The sequence below is a fragment of the Sphaeramia orbicularis genome, chromosome 19, assembly GCF_902148855.1.
Source record: "Sphaeramia orbicularis chromosome 19, fSphaOr1.1, whole genome shotgun sequence".
Taxonomy (NCBI): domain Eukaryota; kingdom Metazoa; phylum Chordata; class Actinopteri; order Kurtiformes; family Apogonidae; genus Sphaeramia; species Sphaeramia orbicularis.
The window spans coordinates 31,657,011-31,680,233 of record NC_043975.1 but is presented as its reverse complement, the minus strand read 5'-3'; the positions used below and the strand labels follow the sequence as shown (position 1 = coordinate 31,680,233).

At 38.2% G+C, this 23,223-nt stretch overlaps 2 protein-coding genes across 3 annotated transcripts in view; both read right to left on the bottom strand.

Moving 5' to 3' along the window:
• Positions 1–10,538, bottom strand: part of svild (supervillin d) — a 60,750-nt gene extending 50,212 nt beyond the window's left edge. For both annotated transcript variants that reach the window (XM_030121912.1, XM_030121913.1), the window contains exon 1: positions 10,422–10,538. The gene's annotated coding sequence lies outside the window, so the exon portion shown is untranslated. The remainder of the gene's footprint in view (positions 1–10,421) is intronic.
• A 1,456-nt stretch (positions 10,539–11,994) lies between these two features.
• Positions 11,995–20,413, bottom strand: LOC115410255 (glycylpeptide N-tetradecanoyltransferase 1-like). Its single transcript, XM_030121818.1, has 12 exons — positions 20,344–20,413; positions 20,159–20,264; positions 19,765–19,909; positions 16,768–16,886; positions 16,391–16,482; positions 15,849–15,965; positions 15,574–15,744; positions 15,193–15,301; positions 13,182–13,352; positions 12,911–13,078; positions 12,408–12,545; positions 11,995–12,231 (listed from the first exon to the last, which is right to left on the bottom strand). The coding sequence occupies exons 1-12, from the start codon at positions 20,358–20,360 to the stop codon at positions 12,208–12,210; spliced, it is 1,377 nt and encodes a 458-aa protein (XP_029977678.1). The 5' UTR covers positions 20,361–20,413; the 3' UTR covers positions 11,995–12,207.
• Positions 20,414–23,223: the final 2,810 nt, after the last annotated feature.

The following is a 23,223-nucleotide window of genomic DNA, read 5'->3' as shown; positions in this document are numbered from 1 at the left end:
ATATCTGGAGATGAATAAATGGAGGTATATTTATGTTAGAAATGGGGGCACAGGTTTAATGTAGCCCCCAGGAGTGAGCCCAGTCATAGGGCATGATTGATTCAGTGCAAAGGTTCTCACATTTATGGTCAGGAACAGGAGTATGGAAAGAAATATAAATGAGGGTGCTGTGTCTGGAGGATATTAGAAATGAGAAAGCAATGAACAAAGAGGAAAAGGTAAGAGTGGATCAAGGCAAGAGGGAAAAGAAAGGTGAGTCTGGTCAAAAGGTGGATAAATGAGCTGACTCCCAGAACCTTTGCTGTAATGATGACAAGCTTGAACAAATTTCAAGTGCAACCCTCTGACCTCTCACCACCTGCTGAGCTTCAAGACCCAGAGCAGAACCACGACTCCTGCCCTGTGTAAAAAAATATGGCTTTGAAACACTGCGCAGGAAATCAGTGTGTATGACAGAGGATGTGTATGTGTGCATTTGTGTGTGTGTGTGTGTGTGTGTATCTTCACCTTGACCTCTCCCAGGCCTCCTCCACCTAACATAACAGCACTGGGCTAAACAAAGAGGGACCACGGTGCCTCCCTTGTGGAAATTTAAACTCAGTCTAACCATAAACTGTAACTACACTGGACAATTACATCTTGTCTGTTCTATGTTATAGCTCCATGTTGAAGAAAGAAGTTCACCATCTGTTTTTTAAATGAACAAACCAGCCCAGATTGCATCTATTCCTGTTAGTCCAATGAGTATCCATAGCCAATGGAACTTAGTCACAACAGAAACAGATTCGAGGAATCACATGAGGTTAAACCTTTCTAAATGGATCTCATAATGCATTATATGAAAACCAAATGATGTATTAAATATGCAGGCTTAATCAATTTGTAGTGGTAAATCCACTACTAGACAGCCTCCAGCTATCTAGAGCTCCATAGCTCAATAAGAAAAAGGGAGTTATGGGAGTTATATCACAGCCCTGCTCTAAGGTTAAATGTTTAGCATTTCATGATGAGGTTTGTTTTGACGCAGCTGTCCGTGGAATATTATGCTAAAAATGCCAAAACAGTTGAAATGAGTTGGGTCTGAATTAGGAAAGTCATAACTCTCTTAGGAAAAACAAGTATAAACTTGCATTTGCCTTTGCATTTCAATAGAGTGTCACTTGGAAAAAAACACAAAACAAAAAAAACATGGATTTCCTTATGAAGGCAAAAGACCCCTGAGGTTATTAAACGTTGACTTCAGGAGTGTGCGCACACTTACATAATTCACCTAGGGCACTACCTATAAAAGGAGTGCTCCGCAGTACTCTAAAGCTTGTCCATGGAGAACCAGAACATTCGGGCTGCTTTGTTTGGAAGTTGCCTCTGTTATTTTAAGCAACAAGGGGGGCTTAAAAACACACAGATGTGAGTCATACGTTAGAAATCATCACCCCTATCAGCAAATGTGAACTCACACAAACATGTTTGTTTTGGTACCCAATGTATTTTTACCTATTTATGGTTATTTCTTCAATAAAAGGTGACAAATGAAATAAGCAGTGAACAGAGATGACCAAAAAAGAGGTCTTAAGTGCTAGTATTGATCCAGGATAGGGTAAGGGTGGTTTCAGAGAGGATCCACATCCACTTCCATTTGCATTAGATGGAAGTAGATAAGTGAACATGTTTGGTCTGACACTCAGTGACTCGTCTGCTCGTACAGTATGCAGCTACACCAGTCATACCTGATTTTTCACTCAAGCAATATTATTTCTGCTCCTCTAGGGCATGTAAACAAACTGTGTCCTCCATTCCCAATCACTAGAGTCTGCTCTGACCTTTTGCGGTCCATGGGGAGATGTCGATGGCTATGAGAGGAAGATCTGTCTCAACAAAAGCCAAGTGTGTCACTTCCTGACTCTGCTCCATAATACCCTTCATAGAAGCTCAATTAATCAGGAAGTGTTACTCATGAACTTGGAAAATATCCAGAATTCTCTTGAGAGAACGTTTGACATGGGTTCAATGGCCATACATCCCCTTCAGACTCAAAACAGCATGATTACTTATCGCCATGATTGTTAAGTTTATTATGTTTGACATCTCTTGTGAAGCAATTACTTTATATTACATAATACCTGCATACTAACCAACACAATACACCAGAAAAAGCAGAAGTTGCAACAACCACAAGAGCTCAAAGTATATTAGAAACATGCAAAGACTTCCTATGACCAAGAATCCTGCAGTTAAACGATCTGTGATGCACCTCAGTCGTATAGAGGTGCTAGACGGAGTTTTAAAACAACACAGATGTAAGACCTAATGGGAAAAGAATACCTGTCACGCCATCCATAAAGCGCATGTTAACTCGTGACAAGGGCCAGACAGTAATCTGCTTGACCTGTAGCCTATCGGTCTGTGTATGTTTTTGGGATTTACATGTCCACACAAGAGGACAGAGAAGGAATGCAGCCTACACCCTACTCATAAACACAGTGGATTTATATGGGATGGTAGGGAGTCCTGACTGTATAAAAACTGCTGTGGTTCACACCTGAAACTGCAGGGAATTCAGCAGTTATTAGCTTTAAAATTTATTTCTTCAGGAGGTAAGGGCTGCACTTGAAAATGACAGAACACAGGCTATATTTTCAGCTGCAATAAGCATCAAAGTGACTTAAGGATATTAACTTTCCCTTTACTATACAAATAGGACAGGAGGCAGTTAAAGATACAGCCCTGTTCTTGACACACATTCTTCTTGAGAGAAGAGGGTGGAGAGTGGAAAGTCTGCTCCACTGAGAAAACCAGGTGCCAGTGTTCAGACTGTGAAAAGAGTAGGCAAAAACAGACTTTTTTATTGAAGCTCTGCAGTGGTTATGGGAAATTTTCAGTGGAGTCCAGGGACGATAGAGGAGCAAAACAAATGATGGGAGTATCAAGTGCGGTCGTGAATGCAGAGTATTGTTTCAAAGAATGCATGGACTCATTCAGATATGGAGGGCTGGGTGATTCATGATCCTGGATTGTGACTGAACTTAAACTGTCATGTGATCTTTGATCTGCTTTTCAGGGGGACTGCACCAATCACATCATTAATTTGATAACCTATCCAAACTTTCTTACTCAGCTACCATTTGTCTTAAATGACCTTCATACCCAAGTATCTACAGTACTTTACAGAAAGCGTTGCATTATGAGTTTGTAGCATTAATGTTGCTAGGCTAGCAAATTAGTTTAAGTTTGTTTATAGTGATAGTTAAGTGTGTCTGCACAAAATCAATTAGTTGAACTTGGAGAATTTGTAGAAAATGTTTTTCTACTGAAGAAGTAAAGAAGCAGTAGAAGTAACTGACATTTTTTTCTTGAAGCTTCAGCATGTAAGTACTGGAGACACAGCAGTTGTTAAGACATTTATGTACAATTAGGAAAAAGTGGACTAGTGTTTACCTTATCTTATCACTGCCAACAACACTGCAGTGTCTCTCCAAAATTAGTTTTTAGTTAGACAACAACAAAAAGCCATCAGACAGAACCAAAGTTCTCCAGAAAACTTGGAAGAACTTGGAAAAAATTGGACTCAACTCGTAGCCTACATTTTATAAGGGGTGTAGAGAAAATGTCATTTAGCTTGTGTATCATGATTTTATCTTAAAAGATTGTCACACAGTCTTTTGGCCAGATTGCTCAACCTTACCCACATACCAAATTTTTGTCCCACTACTTAAAGAAAGAAGAAGAGGAGGTTACTATTTAATGTTTAATCAGCTCAGTGTGCACATGCCACATAGATTTTTATTTCAACTCAGAAAATTGGCAGATGGAGGAAAAGGCATGTACCCTGTTTGATCACCTATTATTTGTTTCAAGATAGAGAACCCAAAATGCAGGTTATTGATTAAAAAAATAATATGTAATGCAAAGTCATTTGATTCAGTTATGATACAGTTCAATAACTTGAAGGAAGTTTTATAGCATGCAAAGGCTGGTGTATTTGTAGTTGTTCTGCATAGTAATGAGATAAGATAATTTCATTTACAGCATTTAAAAGGTGGGTAAATAGTTAAAATTCAGGAATTGCGTTACATTTATACATTGAGAATACATGATTGTTACCTGTTTTTTCTTGGTAACTGTGCATCCCTATTTGCTTTGGATGCTCTTGTGATGTAAAAAGGAAGTAGGTGCTTTTGAGTCGGTCAGGACACAGAAATGAGAGTGGAGCCACTCTGTGTTTCCATCATTGATTTTCTTGAAATATTTTTGTTCACTAAGCTGATAACACTGAAATGCACAACAACTCTGTAAGAAACTGGTTGTGTTGAAGTGGAGTCAAGAGGATTCAAATGAGGGGATTTATTACATCGGAAAGCTAAGCCTTCAATCACTGCAATCTTACATAACATACTGTATGTTGTATTTTGGTTTGCATCAGTGTATGTGACTGCAACCAGGTCATGTGATCAACCAGTGAGAGCAGATAGGCCTGAGTGCGGGTCAACAGCCACTAATCCAATAACTCCATCTTCCACATACTGTTCATCACACGCAGGCCTCGAACCAATCTATTTGACCCCACCAATGCATCAGAAAACAGCTGGGGAGGGGGCAGACCGTAGGGTGTGTCGCACTTTATTTAAGCCAGCCTCAAACAACAATCAACCACATACTGGGTTCCCAATGTGTTTCTCATTAAAAAACAATCTTTCTGCTGTTAAGGCGGTTTAAGTGCCCTGCCTGCAAGAACTGGCAGAATGAAGTTTTAATTGCAATTGTACAAACGCTTCATCCTGTTGAAATGCCTCCACTAATAGAGATCTTCAAAGAAAGATCCTGACAGGAGGGAAGTGTTTGTCTAACATGGCAAAAAGACCTTCATTCACATGACTCAACTCTTCCCAGGCTTTGAGCAGCAAGCAAAGGCGGAAAGGGGGGTGGGGGGTTGGGGGGGGGCAGGGCTGGAAGGGAGAAGGGAAAGCAGAGACAGACGGAAGAGGAAGATGCAAAAAAGAGAAAGAGGATGGAGAGAGTCCAGAGGACAAGAGAGGTACATACAAAGGAGAATAGTAAAAGGTGCACAGGTCAAAGCAGGGGGAATGAGAGAAGAAGATGGCCTTTGTAATGTTGGATGTGGAGGCTTTGTGGGGCATGTGTCTCCAGGGTGCCAAGGGGGCCTCAGTGTGGTGGTACGGGGGTGGAGGGAGGACAAGATCTGCTGCTGCAAATGAGGAGGAGGAGGAGGATGGGGTGAGAACAGGGCCTAAGACTAATCCATCTCTCCCCTCTCTCTCACACAGACAGACAACTCCCACAAATCCCTTTTACCAGAAGTCCTGCTGACTGTAGCCAGTCACCCGTAAGGCAGTTGACATAACAACCCCCTGGGTACTCATGCCTACAGTCTGCTTTGCCTTAGTAACTGACACTGTAAAAACTGTACTGACCTGCTCGAGGCGGAGCTGCCATTGTCTCTGGGCAGAGAAAGCGTGCTGCTTCCTTTCTCTGAAATCTGTCAAGGGGGACAGCAGCATATGCAAAAACCCCACAAAGCCATGAGGTTTAACACAGAGGAGCATGTGTGTGCTTTTCCTCTATTTTTATTTTTTTTACAAGCCAGCTCTTTGTCCTGGCCTTCCGGTTTTTCTGTTTGCCAAATTCAAAGGGGCCATTAAATGTGACGTATGGGAAGGCAAACAAGCAAACACCAACTGCAAATGAGTGTACACTGGCAAAACCTACAAACCAGAGAAAAAACAAAACAAAACACTGCACACACTGGGTACCCAACGATGCTGCAACTATGGAAGTCTGAGTGTGGTATGAGAAGGGTGGAGTTTATGAGGCTTTATCAAGCCAGGGGATCATGTGCACACATGCACGCAAACATACACTTTAGATGCCTTTCAGAGAGTTAATGTAGGCCAGAAACTAACACCCACACGGTTTCTTTTATTGGACAGATGTAGTAGCTACAGTTAAAGCGCCTCCCCTCACACCAATTACTACCTTTTGTTACACGCTGACAAAGCACTGTTTCGTTCCAGCAACACTTCAAGTCAGTTTAATTTGGCAACTTTTGATGAAAAGTGTGAAAAAAGAAAGAAGAAAACTGTCAAAAGCATTCATCAGTCATCTTATCAGCCTTCTTGAAGTTGAAATACACAAATCTTATTCTGAGCAAGAAGTTGACATAATATTTCAAATGTATCCTCCAGAGGTATATTTTTCTATTTTATGAATACTTTGCCTACAAACTAATGCACAATATTGTAACTGCCAATTATGATACATTTCAAACCCACATATTTCACCAGTGGTGGCCCTACAGTAATTATATCATCATCTACCAGCAAGTATCTATGGACTTCAATGTGTAAAAACACATAACTCCGACTCCATATATTGTACACTAAACACTGAAATTAACACAGTTCACAACAAACCAACTACAGAGCAGTGTCCCCAGAAGAAACCATCTAATGCAATTTTTCCGCCTGTCAACAGCTCATCAAGGACTTTATCACCAGAATAGCAGACTGTAAGATACAAACAAGACTGAACAGAGAGGGCAACATAAGGGGAGGGTGGTCGGGGGGGGGTTCAGTGGGGTGGAATGTCTCATCCAGAGAATCCTGCTCGTGGGGTTTCTCCCTCTCAGCTCTGTGGTGTCCACTGTGCAGAGCAGACACCATCTGGCCAACTGGAATGTTACAGAGCAGGGGGTGTAGGGGTTATGGAGGGGCTCGTATCTTGCAGGGGGATGGGTTATGGCTGAGAGATGGAGTATTAACAGTAGTACCATTAACTGTTTAATGCCAGACGAAGCAGACAATTTATTGAATTCGCTGAGCAGGAAATGAGAGGAAGGCAGAATACTGGTGAGCAATACTGAGGCTAATGGTGCAATAAGCATTTTGGTGTCCTATAAATCCCACGATAAATATTCCTTATTATGCCTCAATACTGTAGCCTGTTGCTTATTGTTGCACAAACATGGATTCATGGTGTATTTTTCCAAATGAAAGGCTAGATTGTGTTCATTCTGTGAAGTATGAATAAAACTTACAAATAAATTGAAATACGACAGCATTATCAAGTTTAATTTTGCAAAGTTGTCACATTATGACCAGTTAAAGGCAGCCCACACATCCTCTTTTTCATGTAAGCGTTGCTGTGTTCTGACACAATGCTTTCACTGTCTCCCACTTATGGTTTACCAAAGACATATTCGTTCGGTCTTGTTTCATTCAATGGATGCTTACTGTTAACATCTGTGACTCATGTGGACACAAAGGCCACAAAACCTTGTCCAAAAATGTCCATCATAGAGTCATTTGGTTTGTTGTAGACCTTTTTTCCCCCTTCTTTTTATTCTCACGATTTATCTTGAGGTGACAGTAGTGTCAGTTGAAATTCTGCTCTGGCACAAAGCTAAAACAAAGTGAAATGTAGTATGAAAAGAGAGGTTTTGCACCTCCCCTACACATGGAAACTATTATGCTTGTGCAAATCAAATGAAAGTCTCAAGTATAACCATATGTTTATGTGCAACGCAAATATTTCACTGGTTAAAGACGTCATTGAAGTGGGCCTTGGCTGTACAGTTGCTGACCAAATACAGTTAGTGGGATGGTGTAGAGGCTGGAAGCGGTCCACTCTAACTGTTATCTGCGTTTATAAATATGTCTTAGTGGAGATTAGCCTGAGGGTAACCCCTAGCACTCCTCCCCGTGGAGTTCCTATTGCTCACATTGTCACATCCCTTCTGCTTTATATAAATATTTGTACTGAGGAACTTCTTGGCGGTGTAGTCGACATCAAACCCTACTAAGACCTGAGGAAAGAGGGAGAGAAGGGAATGACCCAGTGGATTCTGGGCCTGGGTTTTTGCAGCTGCAGCATGTTATTTAACTGTAACAGAGGCAGGTGAGGTTCAAAACTGCAGAAAAAAAAAAAAAAGAATAGGGGAAGTGACTCCAAATACTGGCATGGTGAATAATATTTGAGGATCATTTCAAGTATGAACGTGAAACAGAAAAAGGAACTATAAGAAACCTTTTCTCTCTTTTCTAACTCTGCAAAAGGGAATCAGATCTTCTTCTGTAAAAGATGATGCTAGAAAGTCTTCAAGTATCATCAAATATCCTTTTAATAATCAATAAAGTGACATCCCTAAAACTGACACAATCCTAGTGTATTTGATATGTGTCTTTCCCACTGCAAAGCTTTTCAAACCCTAAATTACCTGCATTAATCTAGCTTATATCCCTAGATGAGCAAGCCATGCATGTGAAAACAAGTCGCTCGGTTTTTTTAATACTTCAATTCCAACCCTTACACTACTCACACTATTGTTTTCTTGTGATGATGAATTAAAATAAAATCCACAGTTGCACTCATGACAATTTGCTTTCAAGTAAAAGAATGAGTTGATGCTCCAAGAAAGACCCAGACAAGCCTCTGCAGAAAGAACTCTATCACCAGTGTTAGGTAACAAGATCCCTGCAGGGGCAACACAACACCGCTCCTACACAGACGAAAACCGTTCAGGTGAATGATAACACTTACCACAACCACATAACACTCACTTCTGCTCAGTAACAATGGTGTGTCTGTCTTTGTTTAGGATCTATACATGGGCCAAAGAAAAGGCAGGTCAAAAGCAGTACAGTAATGTGTGTGGTCAAGAAGGGGAAAAAAAAGCGTGAAAAGAGCCACTCCCTGTTTGAACATGCTCTGCACACGCTACACTGCACAGACTGGCTTTGGGTCAGTGGTGCCTGTACTTTGTCTGTCATCTTTATGTTATTTCCCAGTCTGATTATTGTAGCAGTAATGCAGGATGACGTGCCCTTATATAAGGTGTAGTTACACAAATGTGTACCCTCCTGCTCCATGACTGACACACAGACACTGAGTATGGCTTATCAAGGCATACATCAGAAGTCTTTTTTCTGTGTTGCTCAACACCAGCTGACTAAAGAAGCCTGTTGTGACATAGGCCAGTGAGATGCCTTACAGTGGGAAAATTACAGTCTGGCAAACCTTAAATACTATACCCTTTGGATATGAAGCTTCACTGAGTTTCATTCTATTCACCAAATTACAAAAGTTATAACTTAACTTTGATGAAACATGTGTCTGAATTTACAGGACAATCCTTGTTAACTTTTTATATCAAGGGAGTTTAGATGTCATAAGTATGTTTTCTCATGATACAATCAGTTCTGAACATGACTGTAAATTTGAAGTCAGACAACAGGTAATCGGAGGTCTTAATCAGAGGCTGCACCTTACAGAGTCAGAATACAGTCACCATATTTACAGACAAACTTGTCTCATCTATCTTAGTGTACACATTACACAAGCAGTTTGTGAGTATTTGCCCAGCCAGGACAGTCAGACACTGATAAACATGACTTTGATTCTAAACAATCATTCGCCAGCTTACAGACCATAGCCTGTTGTGACATTATTCTGACCTATTTCTCCACGAAAGAGAATATAAAACCACTTTGCCATGTGCTGTTTTGGACATCGGTCTTCTCACACTTTCTTATCGCTTTGTTTTCACAGGTGGTTTTGCAGAAATCAGCCCCAGCTGCTTACTGCTCTGACACTGTTTGCAGAGGGACTTCTGCCTGCAAAGAAACAGACCTCACTCACCTCATCTACTGTCAACTTTCCTGATCCGTCAAGTCCAAAAACAATGACATTAAGGATGAGGCTTTATGCATTAAGCCGTGCTGACACCTGATATGTCACTGGGGGAGTCATTTAAATATAAAAAGGAGTATTGAGTTCCTCTCACCACAATATGCAGTCCTGCTAAGTTACCAACATGAACAAACAAGTAGAAGAGCCTATGTACATGTACACAGACATAGAGTTAAAGGGAAAAGGAATAGTGTGTCACTGTCGTATCGTCACGTTCAGAACTAGGCTAATGATAAGGAAGGAAATTACACTGACTAATGCAATGACAAGTGGTGTGTTCATAACGTTTCATCATAATACTACCCGTGTAAATGCATGTAACCCACTCCCTTAGGATATATTAAACATTTTCTAAACAACAGGGCTGCAGTTGATAGTCCAAAGTTTGTGAGTTAGCTTAACTGTAACAACACACTCATTACAGATATTAACTTGGCATTTTGTACCTACATACCTAAGGCGTCTACAAATGCCTCTCCAATATAACACGTTCAGATATTCTACACTTTTGGAAGAGCAAACAAAATAGACGAAAACTCTCTTTACTTTTAGCTAATAATACACTCGCTGTGCTTTTAAAACTTCGTAGTAAAGCTAACACGTCACTTGAAGTAGGCAGTTAACCCTTACCCGGTACGAACGAGACTTCAATGGAAAATAAATGGAAATATGAGAGTAAATCACTACTTGTCTACTGAGTAAAATGTATTGTTTTTTACCTTAAGTGTCCACGGAGCCGTAGGGTTGCGGTGGTCCGTGTCGTGCCCGTGTAGGGTGTACACGGCAGTGGGCTGCTGCTGTAGCTGCAGTCCGAGCCCAGTCACTTCAAACTTAAAATGCCTTCCTGCATCTGATTGGCTCACACCGAAACGAGAAGCACCGTGATGCGTTCAGTGCCATCACGGAAAGACAGAATGTGGCGATATCCTGTCAACTTATTTGGGCATGTAAAACTACGAATTGTAATAAATAAACCACAAATTATGAAACGTTTGTCGTAATTAGAGTTAAAATTGTCAATAAATTAAAAAAAAAAAAAAATCAAAAAAAAAAAAAAAGCGAAATAACTAATACAGGCTTGAACTCCCTCTTTTACGCAAGCATTTAAATACAGCACCGTTGTTGGACTAAAAACAATCCAGTGATGAGAATTATTTTAGAACAAATGATCATATTAACTGTAATGTGCTCAGTGCAAAATTGCTTTAATCTTGTAATTGCTATATTTTAAACAGATTAAATAAAACAGATAAAACTTCTTATCCTTGTCTGTCCGGAACACTTGGCCCCCTCAACATTTCAATAACAAACAGTGGCGTCTGTATCTGCTTTGCTTTTCTGTGCAATTTTCATAGTTAACGTCTAGTCTTGCAGCCCCCCCTACAGCTCATTCTGAGGTAGTATTTGTGCAGTAAACAGCTGGTATATTCCATGTACCAATCACTGTTCAGATCAGGGGAGAAAATGTGACAAATAATTGTAACTGACTATATTAAACAACATCACTAGTGATTTGTCTAAAACATGAGAAGATTTATTGAGCTGGTCGCATGCCAGGTTTAGAGTTTTCATTGGATCATTTGGCAAAAATAGAAAACTGACATTATTTATATACTTATGTGTGTGTGTGTGTGTGTGTGTGTGTGTGTGTGTGTGTGTGTGTAGGGGGGGGGGGGGGGGGGGTCATCCCTCTCGTTAACAAAATGATCAAAATGCAAGTGCCCCAATGGGATGCCATCAAAGGGGGTGCTTGCCTGTTAAAAAACAACAAATGAGAAATGTTTACTGACAGAACCAGTGAATGTATATGTGTATCCATACCCTGTTTAAATTAGATTTGATGTGACTGAATTTTTGCCTGACATTATACAGCATGTACATCTAAATTAATTTTTTGTTGCACAGTAGTCTGTAAAGTGTATGAGCTTGTATGTGTGTGTGTGTGTGTGTGTGTGTGTGTGCGTGTGTGTGTTTCCCTGTACATGTGCATGTGAAAATGATTAATGATCTTGCTCTCAGATTTGTGCATTGCACAATATTTACACTAATATTAAGTGTCACGTCACTAGAGGTTATGTGAAATGTCCGCTGAAATATCCAGGGAGCAACATACCCAATCAGTGTTTCTGCTGCCACACACACACACACACACACACACACACACACACACACACACACACACACACACACACACACACACAAAACCAATTGGCATTAGGATATACTGGGGACATTTTCAAACAGCTTGACTCTATTTACCCAGTTCTCTGTAATGTCAGGAACAATCCATCCTTGTCATGGAAATGCCGTGCCCAGTGAATAACTGACATCCGGATGATTAATGTATTTACAAATGCAGGTTTATCTTTATTTCTTTTATCGACTTGTGTTTTTCACTTTACAGTTGACATTTAAAGATGTGCTGTTAATACAGTTTTATGTCCACTGTTGTGACAGTCACTCTGGTCCTTTCATCCTCATCGCTCAGCTCTTCCCTGAGGCAGATTAGTTGGCTAACAGCAAGCCCACCTGTAAAACATGCACGTCAAGTGAATTACTGATAGCTGACTGGCAGACTCACATCTCCACAATATCTGTCATTCTGCGAACCTCACAGTTGGATGCCTGGAAAATAGTCAAGCTGTGAATACACAAAATGACATGGAACATGATAGGCTGATGATACATATTACAGTACTGATTACCTTCTCTGGGCTCATGTCAGGACACATCCAGTTGTACAGGTAGTAATGAAGGCTCTGGGTACTCATGTTAAACTTAAGCTTCTCCAAAAAACTCCTGTTGTCCATCACATCCAGGGCAGTGAAGATATCAAACCCTTTCTGTTGATTACATTTAAAAAAAATTAAAAATCGAAAGACATTTTACACCTGTAACCAAATCAAAGCCTTTGCATTTTACTTTATTTGATAGTTATTATCAGAACAAGTGAGAAAATAAATGAAGATGAAGAGAGATGGAAACAACATAAACATATGTATCTGAAAGTGAATCGGAGAATTTGTTGTTCTTATTTTGGAGTCGAATTGTATAAAAAAAACTGCATAATAAACCAGTGTCTGATAAATATTAGTTATTGTGTATTAAATATTATGAAGAAGTGAATCAGTAATGTAAGATTGATAATTACTGTGTGTAGCAGTGTCAAAACACACTGTTTTAATTAGTGGGGTTTTGACACACTTACAGCTTTAGCCAGAACCAGTGCATCCTCCATGAGAGCCAGCAGGTCTGTGGCAGTACAGGTGAGGTAAAAGAGATGAGCTGCTCTCACACTAGTGTGAACCGGGTGATTAAGCACCTTGGATGTGATGCCATAGAAGCTCAGCACATCTGTCAGCGTACCGTCGTTACTCTGTGTGTAAAGAGTGGAGGTGAATCAAATAACTGCAGCAGCACAATAAGTGTCTGTGTCTTTTCTTTCTCTTTCTATATAAAGATGTTGTATTTGGGCAGACCTCCACCACATAGGAGTCAATCACAGTCTCTCTTGGCAACAGCCAGTGTTCTACTTCCTGCGGAGACAAGATGTGGCTGAGATGAAACTTGGAGGCGTTTGCGTGGAGAAGGGAGTGTATCCCTGGAATATCTTCTTTTGTCATCGGACGCAGCCCTGGTGTCTTTGTAACCTGAGTAGAAATATCAAAATTATACAGACATGTAACACACAAGTGAATGGATTTAGATAGATAGATAGATAGATAGATAGATAGATAGATAGATAGATAGATAGATAGATAGATAGATAGATAGATAGATAGATAGATAGATAGATAGATAGATAGATAGATAGATAGATAGATAGATAGATAGATAGATAGATAGATAGATAGATAGATAGATAAATACTTTATTGATCCTAAAGGAAATTCAAGTATTCAGCAGCTTTGCATACAGCACAAGAAGGAAAAAAAAAAAAAAGATAAAACACAACACAGCAGTTGGTTTAACACAGAAACACCCAGCGCTACTTTGGTGGCAGTTCTCTGATGATTTTTTCACAGTATTGACCTTTTCTCAAGTTATTTATCACCATTTATTATAATATTATCTTCTGTATTTTTAATTTGTCTCAGTGAAAATCATGTATTTTCCTATATGTAATTCACCAATCATGTAGGTGTCCATTAAAGTACAGATTAAAGTTGAGTTATTTATGTCAGAAACAGAGAAAACTGAAGAAAAAGTGACTTTTTTCAGCAAAGATATAAATAACTGAACATAAACCAAGTGTGTCCATCCACTGTCACTGATCCAACTCCTTGGGTTTTACTGGTGAATTAATGTTGTAGAAGATGACAGTGTTTCCACGTTCATTTTGCAGCTTCTGAATGTCCAAATGGGTCATATCTAATGACCATGAAAAGATGACAAACTGCGTTTTACATGAATTATTACACAGTCTTTCAGGTACTTATCCACAAAGTCATTAAGACATGAGGGATTACAATAGACCGAAACAAAAAACCTTCATCCTCTTTAATACTGTCTTAATTGAAACAAAAAATAACATGTTTTAAAGATTTCTAGTTTTGTCATGAAAACTAGAGCTACAGCTATTGACAATTAAACAATTATTGAAACAGGTGGGGAAAAAATTGTAAAAATGTGAAAAAGACAAGTCTGAAAATGACAAACAAAAAGTATAAAAGCAAAAGGATACAAAACATATTAAAAAAAAATGGAACGGATCTTAAGAAACCAAGGCTGCCAGCATTTACTCTTCCCTTTTAACTCTATTCCACACCTTGAGTGTACGTGACTTCTTTTAAGTGTGTCTTCTTTTAAATGTGTTGTTTTTTTCTTTTTAAATCTCTTGTACTGTTTATCTTTTAACTCATAAAGACCCAGGGCTAATTTTGTTGCAGATTCCAAATGATTTTTGTCTCTCTATTGAACCTTTCTTAAGTGATTTATCAACATTTCTTACAATATTATCCTCTGCATTTTGTGTTTGTTTCAGTGAAAATCAGGTATTTTCTTATATTAAATTCATCAATCACATAGATTTTCATAAATTCAAATGTTATTATATCAGAAACAGAGAAAGCTATAGAAAAAGTGAGTCTTTCAGCAAAGATATTCATAACTAAATATAAAAAAAAGCATCTCCATCCACTGTCATTGATCCAACTCCATGGGTTTTACTGATGAATCAATGTTGTAGAAGATGACAGTGTTTCCACGTTCACTACAGAGCCTCTGAACATCCAAATGGTCATATTTGATGACCATGAAAAGGAAACAAACTGCATTTTACACCGTTTCTTTACATGCATTGATTGAATTAGTGGATCAGCAGGTATTAAATATTCACATCAGTAGATGCTTTTGGTTGCCAGTGGATGTTTGGGTTTTTATGGGTTAAATGTGATTTTGCTTAGTAGATTGCTTTGGAAATGAAACCCTGTGCATCAGACTACAGCGTCATTAGTGTTTTTTTGCCTCTAGGTGTCAGTACAAGCTCACCTCGGGCAGGCGGTGGAATTTGATCGCTCTCTGCAGGGTCATGTTCTGTCTCACACCTGGATAGTTGACCTCCATCAGCTTACGTGGACTCAGAGGACGATGCCAGTATCTGGAAGGATATGGAGTAATACAGAAAACTATTGCTACATGACAAAAATGCTACAAGGCTGCAGTATGTTGAATCATATTTGTATCTCTCTTTATTCTCTCTTTAAAGACTGCCTGTTTGCAATTAAGGGGAAAGAAAAAGGACCAGATAAACATGTTTATATGTTTTGATTTACATCGTTACTATGCTAAAACTCATATTTATGCTTTCACTCATAACCACAGTATAAAATATGAATGAACCAAATTTGTGGTGTGTGTAGCTGCCACTACCTGCAGGAGCTTAGTGGGGTGGGCAACACTATGCCAGCTGTGTAGACAGCTTGGTAGACCTCCTGCTGGTTGACCCGTCTGGTGAGCTCTCGGATCAGAACTGGAGTCATCCTCTTTAGGCGTAGGTTTTTATGAACACACAAGAATTTGACCTGCACCATCCGTCTCTCCCTGCCAAACACATGTTATTTGTTTTGCGGGCTTTACAAAAAAAAAAAAAAAAAAAAAAAAACAGAACATATACATTCATTTACGTACATTTTCAAGCCACTTACTCATCATATATGCGGATGTTTGCAGGAACAGCTGCAATAAATCCAACTAGTTTCTGATTGGTGTCCACTCTTACACCACAGTGCCACTGGGCCAGCCAATTTGGAGGTTGCAAAGCCCTTAAAATAAAAACAAACAAAACTCTAAGTAATATGTGTGTGGAAAAAATATAGGTACACCTCAGTAAATTGTGACTGATTCAGGAAAAATTAATATTAGAATTCCCCTGGACCTGCTCAGGTATCGGATCTAGTGTTAATTATTCATTACAGAGTGAGTTTGACTATGTTTGGATGAAAGCATCTTATTAAATTAGATGTAAATATATAGATCAGAGAGAGAAGAGGATGAAGTAGCATTCAGACTGGTGTGATGTATTGTGGGGTCAGAATCGATGGGTTCAGTAGGAAAATGGTTATCTACTTTGAAGGAAGTCACAGCTTTGAATCCTTTAGTGTTACTTAGACTGCAAACTTTACTAATGTGCACTTAGCAAGAAAAAAAATCTATAAATTATAAAGAACTGCAACTGCCCAAAGCGTACCATTGCAGATACTCCAGAGAGAAGTCAAATCTAATGGTGTTGTCGTCTTCTTCCATGTAGTTTTCATTCAGTAGAGCGCATAGTTCTCCCAACTGAAATAAGAGAAGGGAAGGCGTTTAAGTTCCTCGAATTTTAGTTCAGGCAGTAAATCTTTTTTTTTTTTGCCAAACCTCAAACTAGAAAAGCACTGCCTGCTGCAATATATATTTGAAGAGAGAGAGAGAGAGAAAAAGAGAGAGAGAGAGAGAGAGAGAGAGAGAGAGAGAGAGAGAGAGAGAGAGAGGAGAGAGAGAGAGAGAGAATTGTCCTGAAATGGGAAAAAAAAAAAGGATCCAAATGACATGAATTTGACAGATGCTGCAGCAGGTGCATCTTACCACTGTAGGGTTGGTCAGGTCCAGAGTATCCCATGAGAAGCCTTGGGGCAGAGAGTAGTGCTCCTTTCGGACACTGGTTTCTGTCTCTGCTATTGGACCGTGAGCTGTTCTCCTGTCACCTGCAGCCACAAAGCGTTTCCCAGGGAGAAAAGCAATCACCACATGAAATTAAACTCACATAAGACGATATGAGCTTGGCTTCTTCCTACTCCTTTTCAGACATAAAGTATTGTTCAAGAGCAACAATGAAATAGTTTGTAAATTGTGTGACATTTGTTTTTCTTTTTTGGTTGATTTATTTCCATATATTGGAGTGTCCTGTTTAACCCTTTTATCGGGCAAGTGACTGTTTTTGATCATTTCTGCACACATTACAAGACAGTGCCAGCAACAGTTCCAGTGAGGACAGTGAGTCAACAGTCTCAGGTCCAATGTGGTCTACAGGGTCTGTAAGGTCCACCTCTGCATGAACAGTGAGTGGACCTGCTTTGTTAGGTACCATGAAGTAATGGTACTAATGTAAGGAATGATGTTCAAAAGGAGAATGTGGAAGTGGACAGGGGACTGGATATGCACTGATGTTGTTGGAATGTTATAAAAGTGATGTTCTAATGTTGTAAAATAAATGTTCCTTTCATGTTTCCTTGCATGTGCTTCTTTTGTATTTTATATATTTGTATATACAGGGTGGGGAAGCAAAATTTACAATATTTTGAGGCAGGGATTGAAAGACAGTGTATGACCAATTAGTTTATTGAAAGTCATGAGAATTTATTTGCCACAAGAAAATTGACATAATAGAAAATGTTTTTATTCTATGTGTCCTCCTTCTTTCTCAATAACTGCCTTCACACGCATCCTGAAACTTGCGCAAGTGTTCCTCAAATATTCGGGTGACAACTTCTCCCATTCTTCTTTAATAGTATCTTCCAGACTTTCTCGTAATACTTTTGCTCATAGTCATTCTCTTCTTTACATTATAAACAGTCTTTATGGACACTCCAACTATTTTTGAAATCTCCTTTGGTGTGACGAGTGCATTCAGCATATCACACACTCTTTGACGTTTGCTTTCCTGATTACTCATATGGGCAAAAGTTTGTGAAAAGGTATGGATAATAGTGTTAGGTATGATTATGACATCAATATAAGTTTGGTTTCAAAACAACTGATGTAGTGCCTGCTGAGAAAAAACAACTAAATATTCATTGTAAATTTTGCTTCCCCACCCTGTGTATACATACATACATATACATATATATATATATATATATATATATATATATATATATATATATATATATATATATATATATATATATATATATATATATATATATATTATATATATAGAATTTTTTTAATACTATTATTATTATTTACGGGTAAGGAACCAAATACGGTAACTTCACTGACCTTGATTTTTCTACATAACAATGAAAAATTTTGAACAATTTCACAAAAGTAATAAAGTCTTGTTATGTCCTTCAGTAACACATTAGCCCATAAAGACCCAAACATCCACTGTTGACCAAAACCATGTATTGATGTTAACGGTTTAATACCTGTTGATCCACTAAACCTATAAATTAATGTAAATAATTGGTGTAAAATGCAGTTTGCATCTTTTCATGGTCATCAGATATGACCCATTTGGACGTTCAGAGGTTCCGTAGTGAACATGGAAACACCATCAACTTGTATGACATTGATTCACCAGTAAAACCCATGGAGTTGGATCAGTGACAGCAGATGGAGACATTGGGTTTATGTTCAGTTAATGATACATTTGAAAAAGTCACTTTTCTTTCAGTTTTCTCTGTTTTTTATATGATAACCCTTAACTTTAATCTGACTTTGTATGAACATCTACATAATTAGGGAATTAAATGTAGGAAAATACCAGATTTTCACTGAAAAAACACAAAATACAGAAGATAATGTTACAATAAATGGTGATAAATCAATTAAGGAATGTTAAATACACAGAAAATTTCTTTGGGAAGGGCCACAAAAGTCACACTGGGTCTTTTTGGGTTAAGGTTGAAATGTTGAATTTCAGAGTGTTTCTATGAGTGCACTCTAGAGGGTTAAATTGGTTATGTCTTTTCTCTACTTACATTCCAAATAAAGTCTGTCTATCTAATTTTATATCTAAGCCAGGGGTGTCAAACTCATTTTCTTCTAGGGGCCACATTCAGCCCAATTTAATCTGAAGTGGGCCGGACCAGTACAATAATAGCACGATAGCCAATAAATAATGACAACTCCAAATTGTTTTAGTGCAAAAAATAACATTCAGTTATGCCAATATTTACATTTACTAACTATCCAGACAAAAAGGATGTGAATAATGTGAAAAAAAATTAAATTTGTTAAGAAATGTAAGTACAATTTTATCAATATTCTGCCTTGACTTATCATTTATACGTATGCATTACAGATCCGATCTGCAAAGGCATAAAACATTCAGTAACAGGCAAGATATTGTTAAAATTGCACTTAATTTTCTATAGACATTTCAGGTTGTTCATATTTGTTCAGGTTATTCACATGTTATTGTTAAAGAATTGTTTCTTAATTTAAATATTTTCATAATTTAATGTTTTTTGCACTAAATCAAAGAGAGAAAAACTGGTGTTGTCATTATTTATAGGTTATTACGATATTATTTTTGAGTTCGATGCCCTAAGTTGCACTTTGCAAATTCATCCTGCAGGCCGGACTGGAAACTTTGGCAGGCCGGTTTTGGCCCCCAGGCCGCATGTTTGACACCTGTGATCTAAGCCAATAAAAAACATTAACTAAGAATGAAATTAACAAAAAAGTTAATATAAGTGGGAGGAAAAAGGAATACAACTATTTGAAAAGGAATGACAATATAGTGTCATTTCTGTTTGTTAGTGGTAACAGGCTGGAAATGGTAAGAATGTTTAATAATTGGAAATATTTCCATATAATAAATAGTAGATATTTTAAACTTGAGTTACATCTTACCCAGTTTGGGGACAGGCTGAGTCTCCCAGAATCGGTATATGCGTCTCTTGGCTTGCTGCAGCGTCCTTGGCAGAGTTGAACCTAAAGAGAAGAGGTGCAGGGCTCTTTGGATTTCCTGCTGTTTGCTTTCAGGCAAAGCATTCAGCTGGGACAGAAGAACACAAACAGATGTAAATGTAACAATATATTCTAAGAAGAGTGACACACAGCTGCAGTAGTCGCCACTAGAAACATTCAAAAACACATGATTATATTTGACAGTTACACTTGTTTTATGTGTGACAGGAGAATGCAATACTTCTAAGCTCTTATGTTTCAGCGTAGGCACACAGACACAAACAAAAACAGGCACAAACATCAATGTATGCACACACTCACACACAAAGACACAAACCATCGCAACTGGGTCTCTGGGGCCCTCTGGTCTCCAGGCATCCTCCTTCTTTTGCTTTTTTTTGCTCTTTTTCACATCAACAGTCTTCTCCTCAGTGAGCTTGTCCCTAAAAAGACATTTTCACGTGCTGATTGTCAAGTCTGTTTGTTTTTATTTTAGTTAGCAGGAGATAGAAGCATACTTACGAGTTTGAGTCACTCATTGTTAAGAGGCCTTGAAGCTGAAATAGGGTGGTTTGTGATGCAGTTGCGTTATTTTCAGCTCTTATCTCAGTGAACAGTGAGGGGAGGAGAGTGACCGCCTCAGCTGCCCAGCCCGTCTCCCACCCAGTCAATAGATAACTGAGACTAATACCAACCATTAAAAATACATTCTCACAGTTTTCATATATCAGACAGCTGCTGAATCAACTACTGCAGCAGAATGGAGTTTATATTAGCTTAATACTGTGAGCGCATTGAATTAGTCGATGTTGTCTAATTGTAGAATTTTTTTCTAAACTTTTATTTCCTTTGTGAACCTGATGATCGCTGCCTATTTTCAATGAGATAAACTTATTGACGTATAGTTTGAAGTTACTGCAAAATTGTTGTAGATTACTAACTGGACTAATGATAATCTGCATTTTTTGCATAATAGGTACGGTTTTGCATTTGTATTGACTATATTGTTCATGCATCTTCACATATATTTTCAGAAAAAAAGCTTTACAAAGAGGATTTAGTACTTTTATACTTTTGTTATTAATATTTCTCTGATACAGTACTTTATTTTACAGTGTGTATTTGTGTCTGTCCATGCAATAACTTTATATATATATATATATATATATATATATATATATATATATATACATATATATGTTTTAGCTGTGTTTTGTGTCTTTTTTAACTCTGTGACTCAGGGAAACACAGAAGAATTCCAATCTACCTATACAGCAATGTATCTTTGCAAATGGCAAAATAAAGTCTGTTCTATTCTATTCTATTCTATTCTATTCTATTGGATTTCCATCAGAACTGAGCTGAAAGCCTGTGTGGTCTCTTAGGTCACACTGCAGGCAAAAGTCACCCAAATCTGACTTTTTTTGCATATACATATGTGACCCATTTTTATTTATTTTATGACTGTTTGAACAACACAAATCCATTTTTTTCATTTCACACCCAGGTTTTAAATCAGATACATATCTGATGTTTTCAAATGAGTCTTCATCTGTCACAATTCTGCACTAGAGGAGGCGGAGCCCAGCAAGATCCATATATACTACTGTAAACACAGTGAGCTGCAAGTGATGTCACATCTTCTTCTGCATATGGGTCACTTTAGGACTGTAGACTGTTCACACATGAGTACACACATGGCAATTGCATTCAAATATAATGCTAACAACCATGCAAAAAATTGGATTTCTGTAAAAAAAAAAAAAAAAAAAAAAAAAAAAAAAAGAAGAAGACCTGCAGTGTCAACATAGCCTTAGATCTGCAGGAATGAGCCCAAAACATCATTATTTCCAGTGCTTTTATTAGTTTTATGGCAGTTTAATGGCACTTTTCCTATTTTCTGTGTAACCTAAACATTTTATTTCACTTTCTAACCCCTGAGACATTATTCCAGGTTAACGTGCTGCTGTGAATTTGCATCTGTTTCAGTGTCATTAAAGCCGCTGTGAGTATGTGCTTGTGTTCATTTTCTTCAGTGGTTTTGTTTTACTGTGTGTTTTAGGGTCAAAACAGGGTGGAATAAAAGAAAAAGACAGAGAGAGGAATTGAAGTTTTACAGGTTTTTACTAAATAAGGCACTCAGAATTAAAATCAATAAGGGATTTAGGATATTGAACATTAACTGTGAACTGGAACACACTGAACAGCAAGTATTTGACCTAGTAGTTTTATTTTGGGGCTCTTTTTTTCTAAATCAGTCCAGCTGCTTTATAACACCTGGTTGAACTCAAAAAAGCAGTTAGATGGTCAAAACTCTGTAAAAGCACGGTAAAAAAAAAAAAAAAAAAAAGGAAAATCATGACAAAACAGCAAACAATGGTAAAAACCAAAAATTGCATGGAAAACAGTGTACAAGAAGAAAAAAAAAAGCCCAAACTGTCTATTTTTATAGTGAGTTGGTCTCACTCATTGCTCTGTGTTTTGCTCCCCATTATACAGGTGGTGGGGGGTGAACTGAGCATGCTCAGATGTCTATAGAAAGAACAGGGACATTTTTCTTATTGTACAACAGGTTGAATTTTTATGAATATTTAAAATAAATCATACATTCAGAATGCTCACCACAGACATGTCAGAGGTTGAAGGGTTAAATTGTCTGTTGGATATACATTTTTAGACTGTTTTTCTATTAGCGTCATCTGCATCTTTTAATTGAGCCTTTACCCTCTGTTTTACATCTACATTAAAGGGTCACAATTCTCACTTTTCAAGTTTACAAGTATTAAAAGTAAGACAATCCTCCATTCCAGACTTTAGTTCCTCAACAGAGTAGCAAAGCAATTCCATCCATAACCTGCTGAACTCCCTGAATCCCCAAATACATTCAGAAAGAGAAATCAGCAAGATGGTCGACAATCCAAAATTCACATCCACGCCACAGCCGCCACCACCACTACTGCTGCTGCTGCTGCATTCCTTTTCATCACACAAGCCTCTTTAAACTCTGATAATAATAGCCGTGACATCTCCTGCAGCGTGTATCCTCTTGTGAATAGCCCATGGAAGGTTTACTGCAATCCCTCTGGAGTCTGTTGCATGCTGCTTCATCTGTGAAGCATCGCTAAGAGTCCAGAATCCTTTTTTTTTAAGTACATCTATGCAACCATCTATGCTATTAATGGCCTATTCTCTTTTGATCTAATGATTCTAGCTCAAATATACATGTGAAATAGACGTCGCCTGTGTTTTTTACTTTTGAAGGGCAGCCTGGAGGTATTTTGTGTCTGCTTGTTATTTCCCTGCCACTAGTGGTGGGTTTCTGGAATCAAGGTTATGATCGTTAACGAAAACTAATGAAATGACAAAAATTAGAATTGAAAAAAACATTTTCATTAACTGCAA

Coding starts and splice junctions, on each gene's coding strand:
- LOC115410255 (XM_030121818.1), bottom strand. Junction 15,966..16,390: donor TCTCTGGAGTATCTGCAATG/GTACGCTTTGGG, acceptor TTTTATTTTAAG/GGCTTTGCAACCTCCAAATT. Junction 15,745..15,848: donor AACATCCGCATATATGATGA/GTAAGTGGCTTG, acceptor TGTGTTTGGCAG/GGAGAGACGGATGGTGCAGG.